We start from the raw sequence: 20,882 nt of genomic DNA on the forward strand, positions 1-20,882 counted from the left end.
GAGGACATGCCTGTGAATGGGGTTTCCCGTGAAGAGAGTGGCTACTCTTCCTGTCAGTCACTCTGGGAAAGGATCAGTCCTGAGGCAGGAAAGGAGGGCATGGAAGGCCTCTTCTTGGCTTTACTCTGGGGCTTGACCGCTGGCAGAAGGCCACCCCTGGGAGAGCCAAGAGGTCTCTCAGACATGGAGGCAGCCTGCGGGCCGGGCATCTGTGAAGGGGCTTGGGTCTTAGTATTCGGAGAGTAGCCATGTCCACAGTGCGACCACAGTCCCCATGGTAAATCGTGTCCTCTGTCAATCAAGCATCCTTTTCCTCATGTTATGATATGGGCAGAAATTTGAGAACCCTTAATAGGAGCGTATATTTTTTCAACACAGTCATCAATCACACTGCCTATTTGAACATGTAGCAGATATGATTCATTCCATTCTGTGTGAGTGAGGACTCCAAACAATATTTATTATGAAACAAGATGAGGCACCAGCCATATTATGCCTTCCTGCTTAGAGAATATATTGCCCATAAATTCAGTAGATGGAGGGCTGGATATCAATGGAGTCAGGTTTACCAACACGTGACAATTCTCTCTGGAGCACTGTGAAATACTCCTTCACAACAATTGCTAAGAGTGACTGTTTTAATTCTTCTGGCCATCAACATGGAAGAAGAAGTCCAGAAGGACACAGGGAAAAATATTATTTTGCAGAGAAACAGGAGAAGCATAGATAACTTCTAACTAATACACATAGAGCCTTCGTGGGCAATATGTAGCATCCAATTTCAGGTTATCTAAGCTGTAGTTCCTTTCTTATCTCTAAGCTTCAGGATAGCCCTACAAACATAGCAGACTGGACTCAGCTATCACAGTGAGGAGCTGGAGAATCAGGGCCCATGATTCAGAAGAAATTCATCAGAGACAAGCAGTGGGCGATGAGGTGGTCTCTGAAGGGCAGGAGATGATGGGTACAAGAATGCAGTGTTGGCTGGAGTGTCAGAAGCCAAGGAACGATTTATGGAACATGCAAACATTCTCTAGATAATTCCCAGATATGTGTAAGTAGGAGAGTTTGATAAAAGACTCTCCCTCCTGAAAATAAATGACTTGGGTACTAAAGGAAAGTATGACCTCATAGACTGACGAAATTTGGGACATTTAAGCTACACAGGCTATTTATGAGTTATGTGTTCTGTGCCATCAATCTTAGGCTAGTACCACCGTGTTTTAAATGTCATAGATTTATGATGTGTTTTAATATCGAGGAGGACTACTTTCCCCATATTTTCCCTCATCCTCGTTTTTGTTTTTTTTAAATCATTGCCTTATTTTTCTTCTCTTTCCTCAAAAACTGTCTCTCCACTGGGGGGAAAAAAAAAGAAGGAAAGCGAAGTCACAATTGTTGCAAATGCATTAAGTACTTAAACCTATGAAAATTTTGAAAAATTCTATACTAATACAAGCTTACAGTTTCAATGTGAAGGCACAGCTACACAATGCAGGATGCAGAAACTGAAACAAAATGAAGAGCAGGATTTGATTAGTGCATGCAACACATGAGCTGAACTTTGGAGCAGGAACTAGACCTTTCTTGAGATTTTACTTCACTTTGAACCCTTGTAGGACCCAATCTTTTGCCTTTTCTTTCTGCCCTTGGTTTTTCTTTCTTCCCTGAGGCTGGGGGAACTAAATTTTCTCTGCTAAGCATGTGATAATGCAAAGTGGGAAATACTCTATTCAGAGCTGGTTCTACAAGTATTTTGAAGTAGGCCAACTGTTTTCTAGCCCTCTTTTCCTAGGTGTGTTCTTTTCTTCTCTTTTTGGATCATTCACCTTTTCTCCTCATGTAACTAAGTCCTATTACTTTCTTACCTGCTCAAGTTCAACATCTGCTCTTAGGAAAAGGTCTACTTTCAATGATTTATACCTTAATTTTAATTAAAGTCATCATGTTAACCATCTTCAGCTTCTGAGACTTACTGGAACCCAAGAATTTTTTCCCCCTGTGTTATAAGGATTTCAGATATCAGGAAGTAGGAAGTGCTTCTTGGGGCATCTAAAATCATGATAAGTAGATGGCTAGATTTGCACTTCAATAGAAAAAGGTAAACAAAACTATACGTAGTGTACAAGCCTTATACTCATTTTCAATAGTCTTATTTGTTGTTACATTATTCTTATATTTCCATTGAGTCTATGCCTAACTGAAAGAAAGGTTAGATACACATAGTAATTGAAAAGTTCTAATAGTTGATTATGGATGAAGGGCATGTAGGTAAAAAGCTCTGTTTAGAAGTCAAGGGTACAAGTTTTCAGTTAGATGCTAAATACCTCTGAGGCAAGTCTCTTTACCTTTCTGGACTCAGCTTCCTTTTCTATGCAAATACATCTTTAATTACTGAAGAAACCCAAAGCAGAACCCTGATAAGGTCACATCTAGTTCTGAACACAAAGCCTCTATTATGCTCTTCTCTGGATAACAAGAGCTTGTTGACTTTATGACATAATCTAGAAACAAAGGAAAAGAATTAAGACTTACTGTTAAAAACAAAAAGCGCCTATAGCAGGAAGCTGATATACAGAAGGCCTTCTGAGAACACTGAGAACGGTTAGCAAAAAGTGGAAAGTCTGACAGTACTGTACAGTCATGGTGTTTCTCTTCATAACAATGATTTTTCCTGCCCTGACTAAAATAGAGCAGCTTTTATTGTCACAAGCACATGTATAAATATTACTGGCAGTAAGGCTATAGTCATGCAGGATAACTCCTTAAACATCTTCTTTGAGATTAAAATTTGGAAAAGATGACTGGTAGTTCCCCACATTTCTAAGTTGCCATGGATACCTGTCGTCCACATCCAGAGCCTGCAGGTTGCACTCAGGGAATCTTGCCAGCTCGTTGATGATGTCACTGAAACCTGCTGCTGCGGCGATGTGCACACACGTCTTCCCACTCTCATCGTCGTAGTTGATTATGGACGGACCCTGGTGATGGCTCAGAATGATGGAACACAGAATTCTATTTCCACTCTGGAAAACAGAGTCAAAGAAAGCTCATTAGGTACAATCCAGTGCTCTTCCCTGTCTATGCAAATTAAGATAAAAATTCAAAGCAAAAAAATTCAAAACAACAAAAAAATAAAATTCATTTTATCAAACCCACAAACAAATTTCCACTTGTCTCAAGTCACTGCAGGGATTTTTGTCTCCTGTAGGAGCTAAATTGTCTTCCATAATCAGTGAACTAAGGAGGACTTAAATACAGGTGTAATTGACTGACATCAGAGCTAGCACAATGGGTGGGCCACCTAGATGACTTCCTCATTAAATATATTCGTTTTGTTTCCCCCACTTGCTGTAGAGGTTAACCCCTGAGAAGCTGGCAGAGTTAATTTTAATGTTAACAAAATGACTATGACGAGTACTGACTAGTGACATAATGATGATCAGAATGATCTGGTAATGGTCAAATTGCTATAAATTGCATGTAATCTAATTGTCAAAAATCCTTTGTGAAAAGAAGTGGGTCATAATTTAATAGCTAATCGATAAAAAGAAATAAAAACAAATAAGTATGAAAAGGAAAGAATTTTAGGCAACCATCTAAACTGGGTTCTTCTTTCTGTGTAGGTGTATAATAAGTTTTTATCTTATCTTTTTTTTTTTTTTTTTTTGGCTCTGTGGGTCTTCATTGCCGTGCATGGGCTTTCTCTAGTTTCCGTGAGCGGGGGCTACTCTTCCTTGCAGTGCAGTACGCGGGCTTCTCATTGCGGTGGCTTCTCTTGTTGCAGAGCACGGTCTCTAGGGCGCACAGGCTTCAGTAGTTGTGGCGCACGGGCTTAGTTGCTCTGTGGCATGTGGGACCTCCCAGGGCCAGGGATCGAACCCATGTCCCCTGCATTGGCAGGCGGATTCTCAACCACTGTACCACCAGGGAAGCCCTTATCTTATCTTTGAAGGGAGGCTACTCTACACTCTTTTTAGTAACCTGTCCCAGCCTTAAAAGTCACCAGCTCTTTCTTGAGAGTGTCCTACATCTCTTCAGCTTGAACAAATGAGTAAGTAAATGCTGTGCACGTTACCTTTCATTGTACTGAAAAATACAAAAAACACTGCATAAGCATTTGCAATTTTAGATGACAATAAATCCTCAATGGCCAGTAAATTCTAGTTTTATCTCACACAGTGGAAAAGTCTTATCTTTCAGATCTCTCCTGATATCTGTGTAAAGATTATAAAACAGTCCAAATAATTCATCAGCATTTTAATTTTCTCAGTGACTCTATAGAGACACTGCATCTCCACGCAGCAGGTCTCACGGGAAGAATGGAGGTCTCTAGGAGGCGTGAGGAGCAGGTTACAGAAACGGCAGAGACACGCTCTAGTTCTGGGGGCCAGGAGCCAGGTCACGTGCCAGGCTCAGGGTCCTGGGCAGAAAGAGTGTTGAACATTTTTTTTTTTTAGCATCTTTATTGGAGTATAATTGCTTTACTATGGTGTGTTGTTTTCTGCTTTATAACAAAGTGAATCAGCTGAGAGTGTTGAACTTTTTTAAAGCTGCAATTCTAATACATTCCAAGTGCTATTCCACAGCCACCTCCTAATAAATTTTCCCATGTAACATTTCTTTTGGCATTCCTCCCACTTTATTATCCCAGTTTATTTGACCCCAAATAAAAGTTGTCTTTTAGAACCTCTGAGTCAGTTTGCACAATTCTGTGGAACAGCACCCTTTCATTTTTGCTTTTCCTCTTCCTTTCCCTCCCCTCTCCCTGTTTGCACTGAGGACTCTCTGGATATCCCGTTACTCAGCGTGGCTTCACAGGGAACCATTACACAGTGAACCCTCGAGTGTGCTCCCACTGTATCAGGGGACCGCAGCTGATACAAGTTCTGCAACCTCTTGCAGGACCAAAGGCTCAGGGCACTCAAAGCTCTCAACTTTGAGCCCCAGCAAGAGTGCTGAGTGGGTTTTAAATGTTACAACCAGGGCCAGCTACATAATTTATGGGGCCCAGGGGAAATGTGGAGCCCCCTGCTCACATGGCAGAGGAATAATGTATTCCCTTCTTCTATGGTGTCTCTCTGGACCTGTCATTGCGATTTTTATTTGCTATTTAGTGTCACACTCCCTTGGGCTGGGCATTCTCACGGTGATTGCAAACCCTCACAGGTGCCTAGGGCCCCATCTTGCAACTCAGCACATGCTCAATCCTGACCCTCCCTGAGTCTGTGCCCAGACCCCTGCCAGGGGACTAAGGAGCTGGGGCCTGAGCATCTGTCCCAGGGCAGCAGGGAGGTGGGACTGTGTGAGCTGAGGCTCCAGTGTCCTATTAGACTTAACATACAAAACACAGATTCAACGACAGAATTACTGAGAATTTTCAGATGGCCACAGAGCATTATACCCGGAGCACAGAGCTCCCTGCTGAGTGTGGGGCATCTGTGGCTTTACTGGTCACACACCCATAAAGTGGGCCCTGCCTGCAACCTTTTTCCTTTTTTCCTTCTCACCTTCCCCCTTACATCCTCTTTCTCCCTCCATTCTTCCTTTGTCTCACAATGACTTTTAAATAATTCAGATCAATGACTTTAGTTCTATGGCATGCCTGTCATCAAAAGGTGGCTACAGTGAACACATCTAAGCTTTCATGCCTGCTTTATCAGCTTTTCTAAGGTTCTTTCACCTGATGTTACGTAAACATATTTTGAGGGGTCTGAAATACGGTATATTTAAAACAATCAAGAGACCCCTCTCCCCTTTTAAGAAGCACTAGCCATTGGAGAAGGAAAACAGAAGCAAAAAAGAGTGTCCACTCAATGAATTGATTTTGTTTATGGTTTCCTGGAAGAGCAAAGGAATTCAGGTTGCCACAGTGATTCAAACAGCAAAACATTCTGTCACGGTTCTCCTTCTGTGTGGGATGGAGTGTCAAGCACAGATGGAAAAAACAAAACTTACTTCTTACACACTGTCTTCCCCTCTCCTTGCCTGACCCACAGAGGAGCCATTCTGGAAGCAGCCAGCTGAGATAGAGGCTGCGGCCCAGCACATCTCAGTGGGCCTCTTCTGAGTTCCTGACCAGACAGTCCCAGACAGCATTTCCCTTGCGAGCTGGAGTCTTACATGGCTTTTCTGGATAAGAGAAATTCCACCCCCTTACACTTTTCCTCCAAAATGCCTTTTGTACTGAATCTTCCAGACAATTCCTTTGTCTCTAAACCTGGCCCTTACTTACAACATTGTCATTGCCTTTTTTTTTTTTTCTTTATAAGAATATCCTCCCAGGAGTAATGGTGATAACAATGTTTACCGAGTGAACGTTCTGTGCCCAGCACTGCATTTCCACGTTCTAACTCATTTAATCCTGACAACAACTTCATGAGGTCGGTACTCTTATCATCCCCATATCGTAGAGGAGAAATTGGAGGCACAGAGGGATTAAGTTGCCCACTGTCACAGCCAAGAGGTGGCAAAGCCAGGACTGACTGTCTGCAGAGCCCTTGTATTTCACCACTATACCATTTTGTCTCCAGTTAAAAGTACGGTCTATTTATTTGATCCTGCATGTTCATATGGGAGGAATTTAAGCGAAAACTGCTGTTGGGATCAGCAACATCAGTAGCAATGAAGTGCGCCTTGCCAACTGAGACCTTCTTCCAACATTAGGTGCTTTCAAAACCTTTCCTAGGAGGGTTGCCACGGTGCGCCCTCACAAGAATTTGAGAGAGCCCTGGAGAGTATTAGTTTGTGAGCTGAGTCCCTGGCTCAGTGGTCTCCTGGTAACAGCATTCCCTTCTTGGCAAAATGGGCTGAGTGTCAGTCAAAGGGAGTCTCCAGGCCTGGGAAGCCTTGGTCACAGACACCAGGAAGCACCAGGAGAGAAGAAATGGGATGCTGCCCAGAAGGGCCCTTAGGAAGAATGGAGAGTGGGTTTCTGTTTGGTGGGAATATCATTCAACAGGGGAAGCATATTGTATAGATATTATGGAGCTCTAGAAATCTACATTGGGTGGCCAAATGAGATTGTGGATTTACTTATTTTTGCTGCATTTTTGTTCTTTTTGTCCATGGGTAATCCATAAAGTGCCTTCATGTACTCTGAAAACTGCTGGGAACTACCGAGTCCTAGTCATTTTCTCTTATACCTCATGAGGGAGGGGAATTCACAAGAAGCCTTGTCAAGAAGGAAGTTGAATTAACGTACAGGAATTTTGCTACAGGAGACTGAGAAAAAACAAGATTCCAGTATCTTGATCACAGACTCTTATTCATTTATTTATTTATTTTTGGCTGCGTTGGGTCTTCGTTGCTGTGCACGGGCTTTCTCTAGTTGCAGCGAGCGGGGTCTACTCTTTGTTGCGGTGAGCGGGCTTCTCACTGCGGTGGAGCATGGGCTCTAGGCGTGCGGGCTTCAGTACTTGTGGCACGCGGGCTCAGTAGTTGTGGCTTGCAGGCTGTAGAGCTCAGGCGCAGTAGTTGTGGCGCACGGGCTTAGTTGCTCTGAGGCAGGTGGGATCTTCCCGGACCAGGGCTCGAACCTGTGTCCCCTGCATTGGTAGGCGGATTCTTAACCACTGCGCCACCAGGGAAGTCCCGATTGTAGACTCTTTTTATTCTAGGTGATCTCCCAAGGAGTCTTAACGCAAGATTCAGGACTAGTTGTTTATTTGTTAACGTGTTGGCGGCATTAATTCTATGGTGGGTTCTTCAGGGAGGGAACTCCAATCTCCATCCTTCTCTTGGAGGTAGGGGTCTGTTTGTCACATGACAGTGACTGTACAAAGCAGACGTAAGGGTTTTAGGTCACATGGCCCTTTTAAAGGGCTGGGTGGTTTTGTGCTATGAGAACACTGGCCCGTAAGTTCAGCTGGAGCCAGATGTGTTAGACTGGAATGGAGCTGGAGGGGAAGTTTTACTAGTTTGTATAGCGTGAACACTTGAGAGTTGAGGGTTTGGGGCTAACTAGAGGACGAAGGGGCCCAATATCCTGGCTTGGAGTCAGGACCATCTTCATGGTTAGCCCCTTTGGACCCAGGCTTTCTGCTTGGCCTGACTCCAGAGGCTGCTGTATCCCAAAGCCTGGGGCTGACTCTCCTGGAGAGCTAGTGGAAGTTAGAAATGGGGGGGGTGGGGCAGTGAGGCATGGTGACCCTCAGCTGCTGAACTACTTCATTTCACAGGTGCTCTAATGATTAATATGGAAAAGCCCCCCATGAAACCTCCTTCCCTGCTGTGTTAGTGTGTAGACAGCGTCTAGCTTCTGCTTCTAGCTGTCTGGCAAGGTGACAGTCTCTAGGACATCTCTGCATTGCCCTTGCCACACCTATGACTGGGAATCTTTCTGCTGAAATGGAGTCTAGCAAAGAGTAACTCATAATAAATATTTGCTGAACAATGCATAAATAAATAAATAAAAACAAGCCTTACCAACTATGGGCAAAGCCAAACGAAATAGAATTTTACTCATCCTTTTCTTAGCTTCCCTTTCTTTTTCTCACTATCTCCCGCCTTTCACTCTCTTTTCGCTTCTTTCCTCACTTATGTCTACTCCTAGGTGAGTTCCTGTCTCTTCTCTGTCTACCTCATCCCCTTCTTCTCTGCAACCAAGCACTGGGGAGCTGACACATGCAGGCCACTTTAACTTAGGCTACCCTTCAAGACAGCTCAGTCTTTGCTCCCAGGGTAATGGGGTTGATTTCATAAATTTGACTTTCTCTTTGTTTACTCTGGGCTTTCTGTGGGCGTGGGGTGTGTTTGGGTAATGATAACCTCCCTGTGCACTAGTTTCACCACCTGTGAACTGAGGGGTTGGACTAAATGACTTGTGTGGTCCTTTCCAGTTCTAAGGCTCTTCCATCTATGAACCGGATCCACTGGTCTATGACATTTGTAATTATCCTTTGGCACTCTGAATATATTTAAAGTATACTTACAGGATTTTGATACAGTTCAAACAGTTGACCACAGATCTTGGCCACCACAGGAAGGAGGAGGATTCCATGCTGGACCAAATCAGTCTCAGGCACTGGGGTTGATGGTTATATTCAAGAGCTCCAAGGGTATGTGTATGTGTATAATTTCCTTAACCACATAACCACATACTGAATGAACAAACATGAAATAGTTTTATATTACTGCAGTTCTTTTCTTTCTAACCTCCCTTGAAAAATGCACTGAAAGAAGAGTACTGCTGAGGAAGATTCCAGATAAACACATTTTCTAGGTTTAGCAGGAAGGAGCTAGAGGTGAGATTTGAGGGGCAGTAGACACTTGCCCTTCTCACTGACCTGCCATCATATCTATCCTAGAATTCCTATCATTAGAAAAAACTCCTTGATACTAAGCCACATGGACTAAGGCACGTGGACTTCCCTGATGGTGCACTGGTTAAGGCAGCTGCCAATGCAGGGGACACAGGTTCGATCCCTGGTCTGGGAAGATTCCACACGCGGCAGAACAACTAAGCCCATGCGCCACAACTACTGAGCCTGTGCTCTAGAGCCCACGAGCCACAACTCCCGAGACTGTGCACCACAACTACTGAAGCCCATGTGCCTAGATCCCGTGCTCTGCAGCAAGAGAAGTCACCACAACGAGAAGCCTGTGCACCGCAACGAAGAGTATCCCCCACTTGCCACAACTAGAGAAAGCCCACACGCAGCAACAAAGACCCAATGCAGCCAAAAAAAAAAACAAAAAAAAAACAAAAAAAAAACTAAGGTATTGCATTCCTAGAAGTTTTGATTAAGCTGAAAATGGTATTTCACAAAAAGAATCCAATAAGCCACTATTCCCACTGGCTTGGGATGGATAAGCTTATTGAACTGAATTCAGTGAACACCTTTTTGGTGTTCACAAAGATCTGTTCTGGATCTTGAAAGACATCTGGATGAGTAAGGCACACTGCCCTTAAGCACATAGTCTAGAAGAGGAGACATAGGCACCCCACTGATTGTTAACACCAGTAATAGAAGTAAGGAAGTGCTAGACGGAGGGAAAAATTCTGAAAGGGAGCTCAACAAAGAGGGTGAACTTAGTTGGGCCTTGAGAAATAAGGAAGAACAAGTATAAATTCTGCAGTTAGAAGGGATGATGCAGGGAGTGCAAGAAGAAAGAAGTATTTCACCAAAAGGGAAGCGCATGACCAAGGGGAAGACAGGATGAATCTTTACGATGTACTGAGGAGATTACTAATATTCTAGTATGGTTGGAGTAGAGCCTATATGGCTTGAAGAGGAAAGGGCAGGGAGTGGGGTGGGTTGCAGAGAGCTTGTTCATGGCAGTAAGTGCAAGTCAAGGAGTTTGTTCTTTACCAGAAAATGGCACTTGGTGAAGGTTTTTGAGCCAAGAACCAGCAGTGACCATAATTGTTTTGTTGTAGTAACAGTTACGTTAGTACATTCCTTTGTGATTTGTAGAAAGAGCACTTGGTGCAATGTGAGAATAGATTGGAGGAGGAAAGGGCTGAAAGTAGGAATACAGATACTGAAACTGTTCAGGTGGGAGACAGGGGAAGCTTGATCTAAGGCACTGATGGTAGGTGTACTAAATTGTCTCCATTTGTTCTTCCCGGTTAACTCTCCATCTTTTTTCATCCTGCTTTTCATCCTTTAGCATGTATGAACTGCATCAAATGGGCCCTTTGCCCTTTGGCTTCTGGTTGGGATTGGCCAGTGAGTGGTACTGACGGGAGATGGATGTAGGAGGAAAGGGCGATTGGGGCATTTATCCTCCGGTTCCCTCCCTGCTAGGCCACAGTTTGACCGTTCCATCAAAGTCTACAGTTTCAGTCCTAGGCCCTTTCCTACAGCTACAGCCTTTGCTGTGTCTTAGTAACCATTCCCTCCCATGCCCTCCCAGATGCCCTAATGGCAACCTGCTGTTGTGTGTAAATAGGCCTCTTTATGAATCTATGCTCAAATAATCCCATCTGAGTGGGTTGTTTCCTGCTGGGGCCCTGATCTATACAGTGGGGATAGAAAGGAGTACACAGAGATGTGAGGCCTGAGGAGGTGGAATCCAGAGGTCTTGATAACCAATTACATATGAAGGATGATAAGGAAGCAGTGTCCATGGGCCACATGATGGCCTTTGGCTTGGGCTACCAGGGTGGATGGGAATGTGACAGGAAGGAGAGATCGTGGATTCAGTTTGAACGTGCTGAGTTTGACGTGTCCATGGGAAATTATGGGAAGATGCCTGGTAGAGCTGGAAATGTGAGTTTAACGTCCAAGAGAGAGGTCAGAGCTGGATTTTGATCTGAGGAAATTCTGAGTAGAATGATAGTCGAAGCCTTAGGAACCGATGGGCTTTCTGAGGAAAGGAGAATGAGAAAAAGATTAATGACTAAATTTTTGCAGTGTTGAGGAGTGAGAGGAAGATGAGTCCGAGAGATACCTGTGTCGAGTCCTGATAAGCTAGTGTCATCACAGATAGGCAAGAACATGCCCCGAAAGGCTGAGATTCCATCAAGGGAGACTGGATGCAGATAGGGACAGAGTTCTGCTCAGCGTTAGCCCAGAGAGAGCCATGCAATCTGGTCTCCTGGGCAGATGGGGGAGGTGAACAAGGGCAATGGGCCCACAGGAGGGCACCACCAGCTACCAAGGGACCCAAGAAATGGGGGCAGAAGTGAAACTTAGTTTACTTTTTGGGCCCAATGTTTCAAATCTTTACTGCTTTGGTTGCCTGGGTCAAATACAGAAGCTTTATTAGTTCAAAGTGCTATAACTTTAAATATAGTCTCATATAGTTGAAGAGAAAAGCAGGAAGTTCAGTGAAAGGAATTAATGACAATGGGAAATAGACTCATTTATGTGGAAAAACTTTATGAGGAACACAGTGCTGGCCCTGAGTTATAAATGAAGAAGAAGGCTAATGGTGGCAAGTATAATCCCGGTTGCAGCTGACATTTGGAATTACCCTCAGTCTTCTTCGCATAGTTAAGGGCAGAACACACCACTTCTGAATTTTACTGCTAACCGCAGGGAGGGAGACGGTGTACAGTTCCTCCAGAGTGTGATTCTTAACCTTCTGGCGAGGGTGGGGGGTAGTTACAGATCCTCATTGAAGAGTTGAAGAAACTGTGAACACCTTCCTCAGAAAATTGTATGCTAACATCCTCACACATAAGCACATGCAATATTACATAAAATTGTAGGGGTCCTAGAAGGAACCTGTCTTCTAAATCTTGCCCCCCACAATGCCAGATGCAGAATAGGTGCTCATGAAATTTTTTTTTCTCATGAAATATTTATTAAGTTATTGAGTCCATAAATGTGTGAGGCATTAAGCTTATTATATAAAATCATGGTCAAAATGTAAATATCTTAGGTAGAAGTAGCTAAGGTTTTAGAACCCATTAATACGAATTCATTTATCACAGTGGTTTTCAACCCCAGGTGGACATTACAATCTCCTGGAGGAAGGGAAAACTTTAAAAATTACTGACACCCAGGCTCCACCCCAGACAAACTGACTGAAAAACTAAGGGTGTGGGGCTTGGGTATCAGTATTGCCTAAAAGCTCTTCAGATGATTCTAATGTGCAGACAGGACTGAAATCAATGTAGCAGGTTAAAAGCTATAACATTTAGTAAAGAGAAAGAATGCAGTATGTAGATGTGGGTATGATAACTAAGCTTTCATGGAGGAAATTGGGAGCCATCATAAAAATGATAATCTCTTCTAGTTACAAAGAATATTACACATCACTGTCATGCGCATGGTCTCATTCATGCCCCAAAGGTACACCTACAGTTAAGCCAAGCAGGTTTAGGTGACTCTTTGCAGAACAAAGCCAGGTCTGTTAATGCAAACTCAGATCTTCTGAGTTGGGCACATTTTTCTTTGGATTTTGCCAAATTGCCTCTTGGAGGATCAAAACAAGGGTTCCCACCCAGGAGAGCCCAACCCAGAAGGGGTCTGGAGTGGGGTCTGGGAACCTGTTGTTTTACAAGCACTGCTGATGATTCGATTGCAAAGCCATCTCCCAAGCAGCAGCTCTAAACTGGGCTGTGGTAGAGGAAGGTGGAGCAGAGGAGGCATATCAGTCAGAATTACCTGGGGAGATTTTTAAAATGCACATGCATGAGCCCCATCCCAGATCTGTGAAATCAGAGAACAGGGGCGATGGGAGTGAATATACAGAAAATGCTTGATTCTGATACCACTCTCACCTTAGCTGAGAGTCAACACATGTGGGATACATCTTGGCTGCCCAGCCAGGCTGCCCTGGGGCCACTGCTCCAATGGTGACCCCTGACCAGCCAGAGGACTGGGCTCTGGGCAGGGACTGGCACGAGGGCAGCTGATTAGATACTGAAAGTATGGAGGAGGGTGCTAAGGGCAGGTGAGGATGACAAAAACATGCTTTGTTCACTTCACAGCTTTGCAGGGCTGGCCCTGCTACAGGGTAACTGAAGCCAAATTTGTAGGAACAAAAACAGAGTAGTTTCCAAATCACTTCTGTTTTGCCCTTATCTCAGGCACACATGCCAACCCTGAAAGTGCCAGGTGCCCTTCTCTGCTGTGTGTGGCATGTGAAAACACTTGAGTGAAACCACCATCAGGGCGTGCAGAATCACAGGGATCCTGGCGGCAGTTCCGCAAGGGTGCCCTTATTGGGCTGATAGAAATAAACAGTGGGGATGTCTAGGTTAGGCATGAAGAGACAGAATGGGCTAGCAAGTTTGTTGAAAGGATGCATAGTATTGCTCTCCTCTCAAGGACAGAACAGATAACTCTTAGTTAATCATTCCCTTTGAATGATTTCCTTAGAAGACACTTCAATAAATGTTAGCTATGGTCATTCTTTCACCTTAGTCTCAGTTTTCCCCTCTTTGGGTTTTGTGTTTTTTTAAAATTTTTGGCTGCACTGCACCGCACAGCATGTGGAACCCCAGACCAGGGATCAAACCTGTACCCCCTGCATTGGAAGGTGGAGTCTTAACCACTGGACCACCGGGAAGTCCCAGTTTTCCCCGCCTTGGACTGTAGATTTCTGATTTCTCTGGCCATGTGTACTGATACAGACTCCCTTTTGGGATAGTGAGGTAGGATTATGAGCCACAATTTTCACTGGTCAGGGTACCACTGTTCAGGGTCACCTGGAATTACTCTGCTTCAGAGGATTTGGAAGGAAGAAGACAGTTATGGTCCAAAGACTTTGAAGGGACTTTCCTAATAATTCTTTGAAGGGTTATCCTGGTACACTGTGAGCCAGCAGCAATCATTGAGATGGAGAAAGAGAGAGTGAGAGAGGGGTGTGTGTGTGTGTGTTTGTGTGTGTGTGTGTGTGTGTGTGTGTGTGTGTGTGTGTGTGTGACAGCCGAGGTGGGTGATATTCTGTAACTCCTCCCCCTCTTTACCTTGGCAGGATTTCTTCTCAGCAACTGATGCACCCAAATCCTCCAAAGTGACAGGTTTGCTGTTGCTGCTCTGGATATGAATGAAGGGAAGAGGGCAGCATGTATCTTACTTGCTCTGTTGTACTATAAAGTCCATATCAATGCTGGGACTGTACCTTTGAAAATTCCATCTTTCAGGTCTGACATACTCAGAATTGTTAACATTGCTTTACACCATTTATACTTGAGACAAGCCCACTGGCTAACTCCTCACCTGCACAGCCCAGTGGAGAGCTGTTTTAAAGTCTTTATCCACAAGGGTGGGGTCTGCCCCCTTCTTCAGCAGCATTTGGGTGTGTTGAGGCCGGTTGTGGAAAGTTGCCCAGTGGAGTGGTGTCATCCCCTACAAAACCACAATCAGAGGGACACAGATGAGCACAGGATATCAGGAAGGAAAACGGAGCACACTTTCTCCTCAGGCCTGAGGGCGTCACCAAATGTGCTGGTTGCCGCCTGTCAGTTCATTCGTTCCTTGAGGCATTCATTCAACAGATACGTATTTGGCTTCTACTTGGTGCCAGGCAAACGGATGTTAAGGACACTACAGTGAATAAGAGAAATAAGATCCTGTCCTCATGGGAATTACACTGTGGTAGAGGAAGATAGATAATAAATAAATGCATGCAAACAATCAAAAGGATTTTCCAGATTGTTGAATGCTATAAAGTGGTTGAGAGTTCGTGCCCCAGTCCGGGAAGATCCCACATGCCGCGGAGTGGCTGGGCCCGTAAGCCTGTCTATTTTACTACGGTATCCCCAGGGACTGAACCAAGGCTAAATAAACAGCTGTTGAATGAATGAATGAAAGAATGAATGAATAGGGAGAGGAGTAGAAAGATGTGAGATGAGGTTAGAGAGAGGCAGGGCTGATCCTGGGAGCGTGGGATGGGGAATACCCTGCATAAGGCCTTTGGATTTTATTCTAAACTCAATAGAAAGACAGTGGGGGATTTTAAGCAGATGTTGACATGATCTGATTTACACTGTTTAGAAGAAATCACTCTGTGGCAGCTTGGAGAACAGATCTGGATGAGTCAATCTGGTGAATCCCACCTTCTTTCAGAGCTTAAGGTCACACACTATAGGCATCATTTAATAATAAGATAAGCTTTTCTGGGAAACATTTGCCAAAAAGAACCAGTATTATTTGGGAGTGTACTATGAAAAGATGGCCTCTTCTCCTTGACGATGGCTCTCAATAATATGAAATGTATCTAAAATGGTTCTAGATTAAGATGCCTGGTAAAGGGAGCAGAGGACGTAGGTAGCTTTCTCTTTTTGGAGCTGTCTCTGCAGGTAACATAAAGATAATGTCACCGCCTTGCCCTCCTCTGCTCATCCAAGATGAGCTGAGTGGAGAAGATGGGCCTCAGCCTAGCTAGGAGTGCAGAACTAATATTATTCCAGAATTAATATGTATTGATCTAGAGATCTTTATGAGTTCTTATGTATATCATCTCACTTAATCCTCCAAACAGCTTTTTGGATTTAGCATTGTGGTGAAGTCCACTATGTGCTCACCAAACTCTACTTCCTCTCCCTCCAGGGCGCATAGTCAGTCTACACTCCCCAGCCTCCCAGCAGATACATGTAGCCACGAGACTGAGTCCTGAACATTGCAGTGTGGACAGAAAGGATGGAAGGATGGAAGCCCCTACCCCTCCAAGGTCTGTCTAGAAAACAAAACCTATGTTGTCTTTGACATATTTTCTTCTCCTCACCTGACAACGGAATGTGGAGGAGGACAAGGCTCAAGAATGTGCTGGAATCATGTGATTAATCAACTCAGGACCCTGACTGATGAGGTAGGACAGGGTCACCTCATCAACCAGCACTGGGCTATGAAGCAAGCAGGAATATTAAGCTTTTATTATGTCAGGCCACTGAGATTTTGAATTGTTTGCTATAGCAGTTGGCCAACTCTGACAGGTGCCACTGTCCTTCCCATTTTGTGGAAGAGGAAGCTAAGCCCTAGGGAAGTTTACAAGTCTATGATCGAGCTGAATCTAGGGTGTGATGTTTGTGGGGCTGTGAGATTAGAATGTTAACCCCCCTTGACCAGTTCCATATTCTAAACCATTACATTATGGTCTGCTTTCAAGTTTCAAGTGTCACATAACACTGAGCCTCCAGATACTTTTAAGGATATTTCAAGAAATTGGTTTCATATGGAAAAGAATGCTGGTCTAAAAACAGTGGAATGTCTTGTTCTTATTCCAACAGTTGAATGTTACTTTGGGTTCAGAATAGCTCAAAGCATTTCAATGGGTCCTCTTCATTTTTTAATTTGACCCACTGGAATTAGACATCTGGACTCCAAGGAATGAGATTCTTTTTACTGTGCAAGGATTATTCCCAGTGCTGAGTCCCATGTGCTTCAGAATCATTGGCTTCCTTATGAAGTGCCACCTGTATCCAGGGTTAAAGACATTGGAGACAATTTTGAAGTCACTGGGGTGTTAAGCTCCAAGAAGGCAGGGCCCTTGTCTGCCTGTCTGAATCCCTAGAGCCTAGAACAGTGCCAGGCACATTGTGGATGCTAAGCAAAGGCTTATTAAATGACTGAGTGACTTCTTACTGTTCTTGATTGAATTTTTTGCTTTTGTAAAATTTGGCTTTGCTTTCTAAAATCATTCACAGAAGAAAGACAGAACATGACTTCTTTATAGAAAATGAACTTGTCTGATACGATCATTGTTACCAACTGTTCAATTGAAACCTGTTAGAATTCTTGATGAGCGCTCCAAATGAGGTAGATGGCAATCACTAAATGCAGAGATATAGATTTAGCAATATGAGAATTCAGTGTGAAATTGTGAATTAAACTGTCATTATGCACTGTTAATCCTTGTCTCCTAAATATAGCTTCTAGGCTTTAAGAGTTATTCTCTTAAAACAACAACCACCCCTCCCCAACCCACTGCTAGAAAAAACAAAACAAACAAAACAAAACAACCCTCCCCACCTCCTGCATGCTATGGTAAATGGTGGGGAGGGGCACTACCATTTTTCATATACCTACTTGGTGCCAAGAACTTTATTCACTTCACTGAATCTTTACAACAATCCTAAGAGATAGGTATTTTTAGACCCATTTTACAGGTGAGGAAACTGAAACACAGGTTAAATAGTGGGTTGGCCAAAAAGTTCGTTTGGGCTATGGACAAACCCAAATGAACTTTTTGGCCAGCCCAATAATTTCCCTAAGGCCACTGACTGGGTACAAGGCAAAGGTGGGATTCAAATCCAGGTCTCTCCAACTCTGGAGGAAAATGCTCGTTCCACACATCAAGCTAGTAGACTTTCAATTTTGGAAATGAGCTCAGCTGCTGGACAATTTTTTTCTTTGTGATTTTAGCTAGATTCAGGGTCTTCTCACTGTCTAGAATGGTGATTCTCAGTAGCATAAGGGTTGCCACCCTTTACTATTATTTGTTTCGTTTGGCATCACCTCTAGTTTTCTTCTAAAAGTGCAGCTGGCAAATATTTATTTTTGTAAGGTATTGAAATATACATATTCTCCCCCCACTCCTCCCCTACCCTAGAATTTGGGATCAGTGTTATAATAACTGTTGATCCTCTGAGTGGCCCCAAATCAAGACGTGAAACACTCCATTACTTCTCTAAATAATAATGTTATAGAATATAAATTTGTATATTTATATTACAATATAAACAGGTTTCAAACATTCACTCAAGTCAAGGGAAACTTCCTGTTGCTATTTTTTTCAATTGGGCTAATGAGAAACACAAATACATCCTCTTAGTAATATGAAAACCAAAACTTTTAGAATCAGCTCAAGTACAGCCCTTTGTATTGCACAACACACTTTGTTTAGGAACTTTTTCCTACAACTGCCTCCTCCTTCCTTCAGCTCCTATTAACACAGCTAACACATCTTAGTTGTGTTATGTTAGGACTCTGGTGGCCATTTAAGGGTCAGACTTCAGGCTTGGCAATTGGCATTTGCACTGAGCTGTGATAGGGACTAAGATTAGCTGTGATGCACTTAAAGGCAGAGGCTGTGGCTCATTCACTGTGATATGCCCAAGTACACATTAGGCGTTCAAGAAGTGTTCATAGGAAGAATTAATTAGTGAATTGCAGGTTATCCAGGATTCCTTGAATTAACGGGGAGTGTAAGATACTAGAGTCTGTCGAATGCAAGCCAGCCACCTGCGTCCAAACTGTGAGGCTCCTCATTGAGTCACTGAGGACTCAACTGGGCCTTCAAAGAATCTAAGGGCTGAAAATCTAGGAGCTACCTGAAGATATATTACAACAAACACCCAGATGACTCTTGTAACAGTAGAATTCCACTTTCTTGAAAAAGAAGGAGTATTGGCTCAAACAGTGAAGAGTAACTTACATTCATTTAAGAACACAGCTCTCTAGAATGTTCTGGAGGGAAATGTTAAGTTTTGGTTGACTTAGGCTCCATCTCGAGATAGCTGACAGGACTGTGTGTGGTGACTGCTGGGTGCATAGCGGGGCTGTTTTGGAACACACTCTTGTACAGATGAGTAATTCTGTGCCTTGAGCCTGTGCTACCAACATTTCAGTTAAGGGCTTTCAAGTCCTATTAGCTTCTCAGACCTTTTTTCTTTTTTTCCAAAACCACTGTAACTTTTATGTTTTATGAAGCAGAAATCTGATGAAGTGCTTAGCAGTTTTCATGTTTCAGAACTGCACTTTTAGACCAGCTCTTGCAGACGCCAAAAGACACAGAGAGAGAATATGTGATGTGGCTGGGTGCTTGGTTCACCCCTCGCCTTGGTGCACTGGGGGCAGAATTTTAGCAGGTGTTTGAAAGATCAGCAAAACAATTCTAGATCATCTGAAAGATCTAGAATTTCACAGAAGTCCAGTTTGGCTCTGTTTGACATTTTAATATCCACACATTATTAATGTTGTGATTACCTCTCACAAAAGTTATAGAGGGTCTTCTGTGTACAAAAGATTGGAATAAATGATGTACTTTAAAAGATTCTAAAAAAACCTAGGTGGTTAGCAGTGCTGTAATGAAAGCCATTTTCTTCAAATTTATTTGGGAAAAAACTTACAATTACAGATCACAAAGATTAGTAGTGCATTAGCAAAAAAGCCTTGCATATTAATATTGCAAATTTGTTCTTTAAAATAGTTTGATATCTGTTATTCAGTATAATTTTTTTAAATTCTATATATTTTATTTTATGTAATTTCAAACATTTTTCTGAGAAGGGATCCATAGGCTTCCCCAACATACCAGATGTGTCCATGTCATGAAAATGGACAAGGACCCCTGCCCTAGAATCTACAGTACATTTTTGAAGATCTAGAAAAATATAAAATCTTAATTTTTTGAGAGGAGATTTTGGAAATAATTAAAAGTCACCTGGAGTCAAGCCTGGTTAATAAAATGGGTCACTGAGTTGGGTCAACAAAACAAAGAGAGAAAAGGCCAACAAAATAAAATTATATGACTTTTTCTTGAATTTAATAATGTAATTATTTATCTAAACATGTATTTTTGGGGGGACTCTACTATGTGCAAGTTAGTGAACTAGATTCTAGGGACACAAAGATAAAAAATACTGCCCCTAGAAAATTATGGGGAAAGGAGGGTTGGGGGAGAGAGGAAAGTGAGGGCTCCTAAGTAGTAGTGACTCTACTCCATTTGTTAAGGTGTTCATTTTTAGGATAAAAATTCTGGTTCATTAAAATTTTTTTGCTTTATTATTTTACCTTTTGCCAACTGTAAAATAAAAAGATTTCTAGGGTCCGGGACTATTTCTACTGATTTTGCCTTTATAGTGCACAGTCTCTGCTTATGCTTGTATCTTAGGAATGTTGTAAGTGGATTTTAGTGCTAAGAACTATATCCAAAGATTCACATCTGTTTTTGCAACTTGGATTTATTTTCTGAGAGTGCTGTTGTAATGGAAGTTTGGACTGTCAAGCCACTCACAAAAATCTACTTATATCAGAATGCACATTTAATATAGGATCAACAATCTATCCTAAATACCATGCATAACAGGGCTTTTCTGGATAAATGCATTCAAAGTTCTAACCCAGATGCCAACATTTCATAGCCACTCTTGATGGGGTGCTCTTCCTGTCAAAGCTAAAATGAAAGCAGGAGAGGTTAGGTTGAGGAATTTAGCAACTTAACGCTCTGTAGCTGCAACAGACAAGCCTCTCTGTCAGCGATTCCCCTGAGGACCAGAAGAACAAAGGCACAAAGGACAATCTGACCCATCTGACCCATCTTGCCTTTCCCACAGTGTTAAACTTTACAGTGTGAATAGCTTCTAAATAAGTCACTTTATAACTAAGCAGTGTGGTTAATGAAACAGGAAAAACAAACATCACTGGAATGAGAACAAAGAGTTCAGAAATGGAACCATATATTAAAAAAAAATCTTGTAACAAAGTAAAAGAAAACTTAGCATAGTGTAGTTATGTCCCTAGGGGTAGGGAAGGCCTTCT

At 42.9% G+C, this 20,882-nt stretch overlaps 1 protein-coding gene across 2 annotated transcripts in view; it reads right to left on the minus strand.

Moving 5' to 3' along the window:
• ANKRD55 (ankyrin repeat domain 55) overlaps positions 1-20,882 on the minus strand; it is a 127,089-nt gene that overhangs the window by 17,906 nt on the left and 88,301 nt on the right. For both annotated transcript variants that reach the window (XM_060295425.1, XM_060295424.1), the window contains exons 7-8: positions 14,622-14,750; positions 2,842-3,026 (exon numbers count right to left, since the gene is read on the minus strand). In XM_060295425.1, coding sequence (XP_060151408.1) covers positions 2,842-3,026; positions 14,622-14,750 — 314 coding nt within the window. The remainder of the gene's footprint in view (positions 1-2,841; positions 3,027-14,621; positions 14,751-20,882) is intronic.

This window comes from Globicephala melas, chromosome 3 (genome assembly GCF_963455315.2).
Source record: "Globicephala melas chromosome 3, mGloMel1.2, whole genome shotgun sequence".
Classification (NCBI taxonomy): Eukaryota; Metazoa; Chordata; class Mammalia; order Artiodactyla; family Delphinidae; genus Globicephala; species Globicephala melas.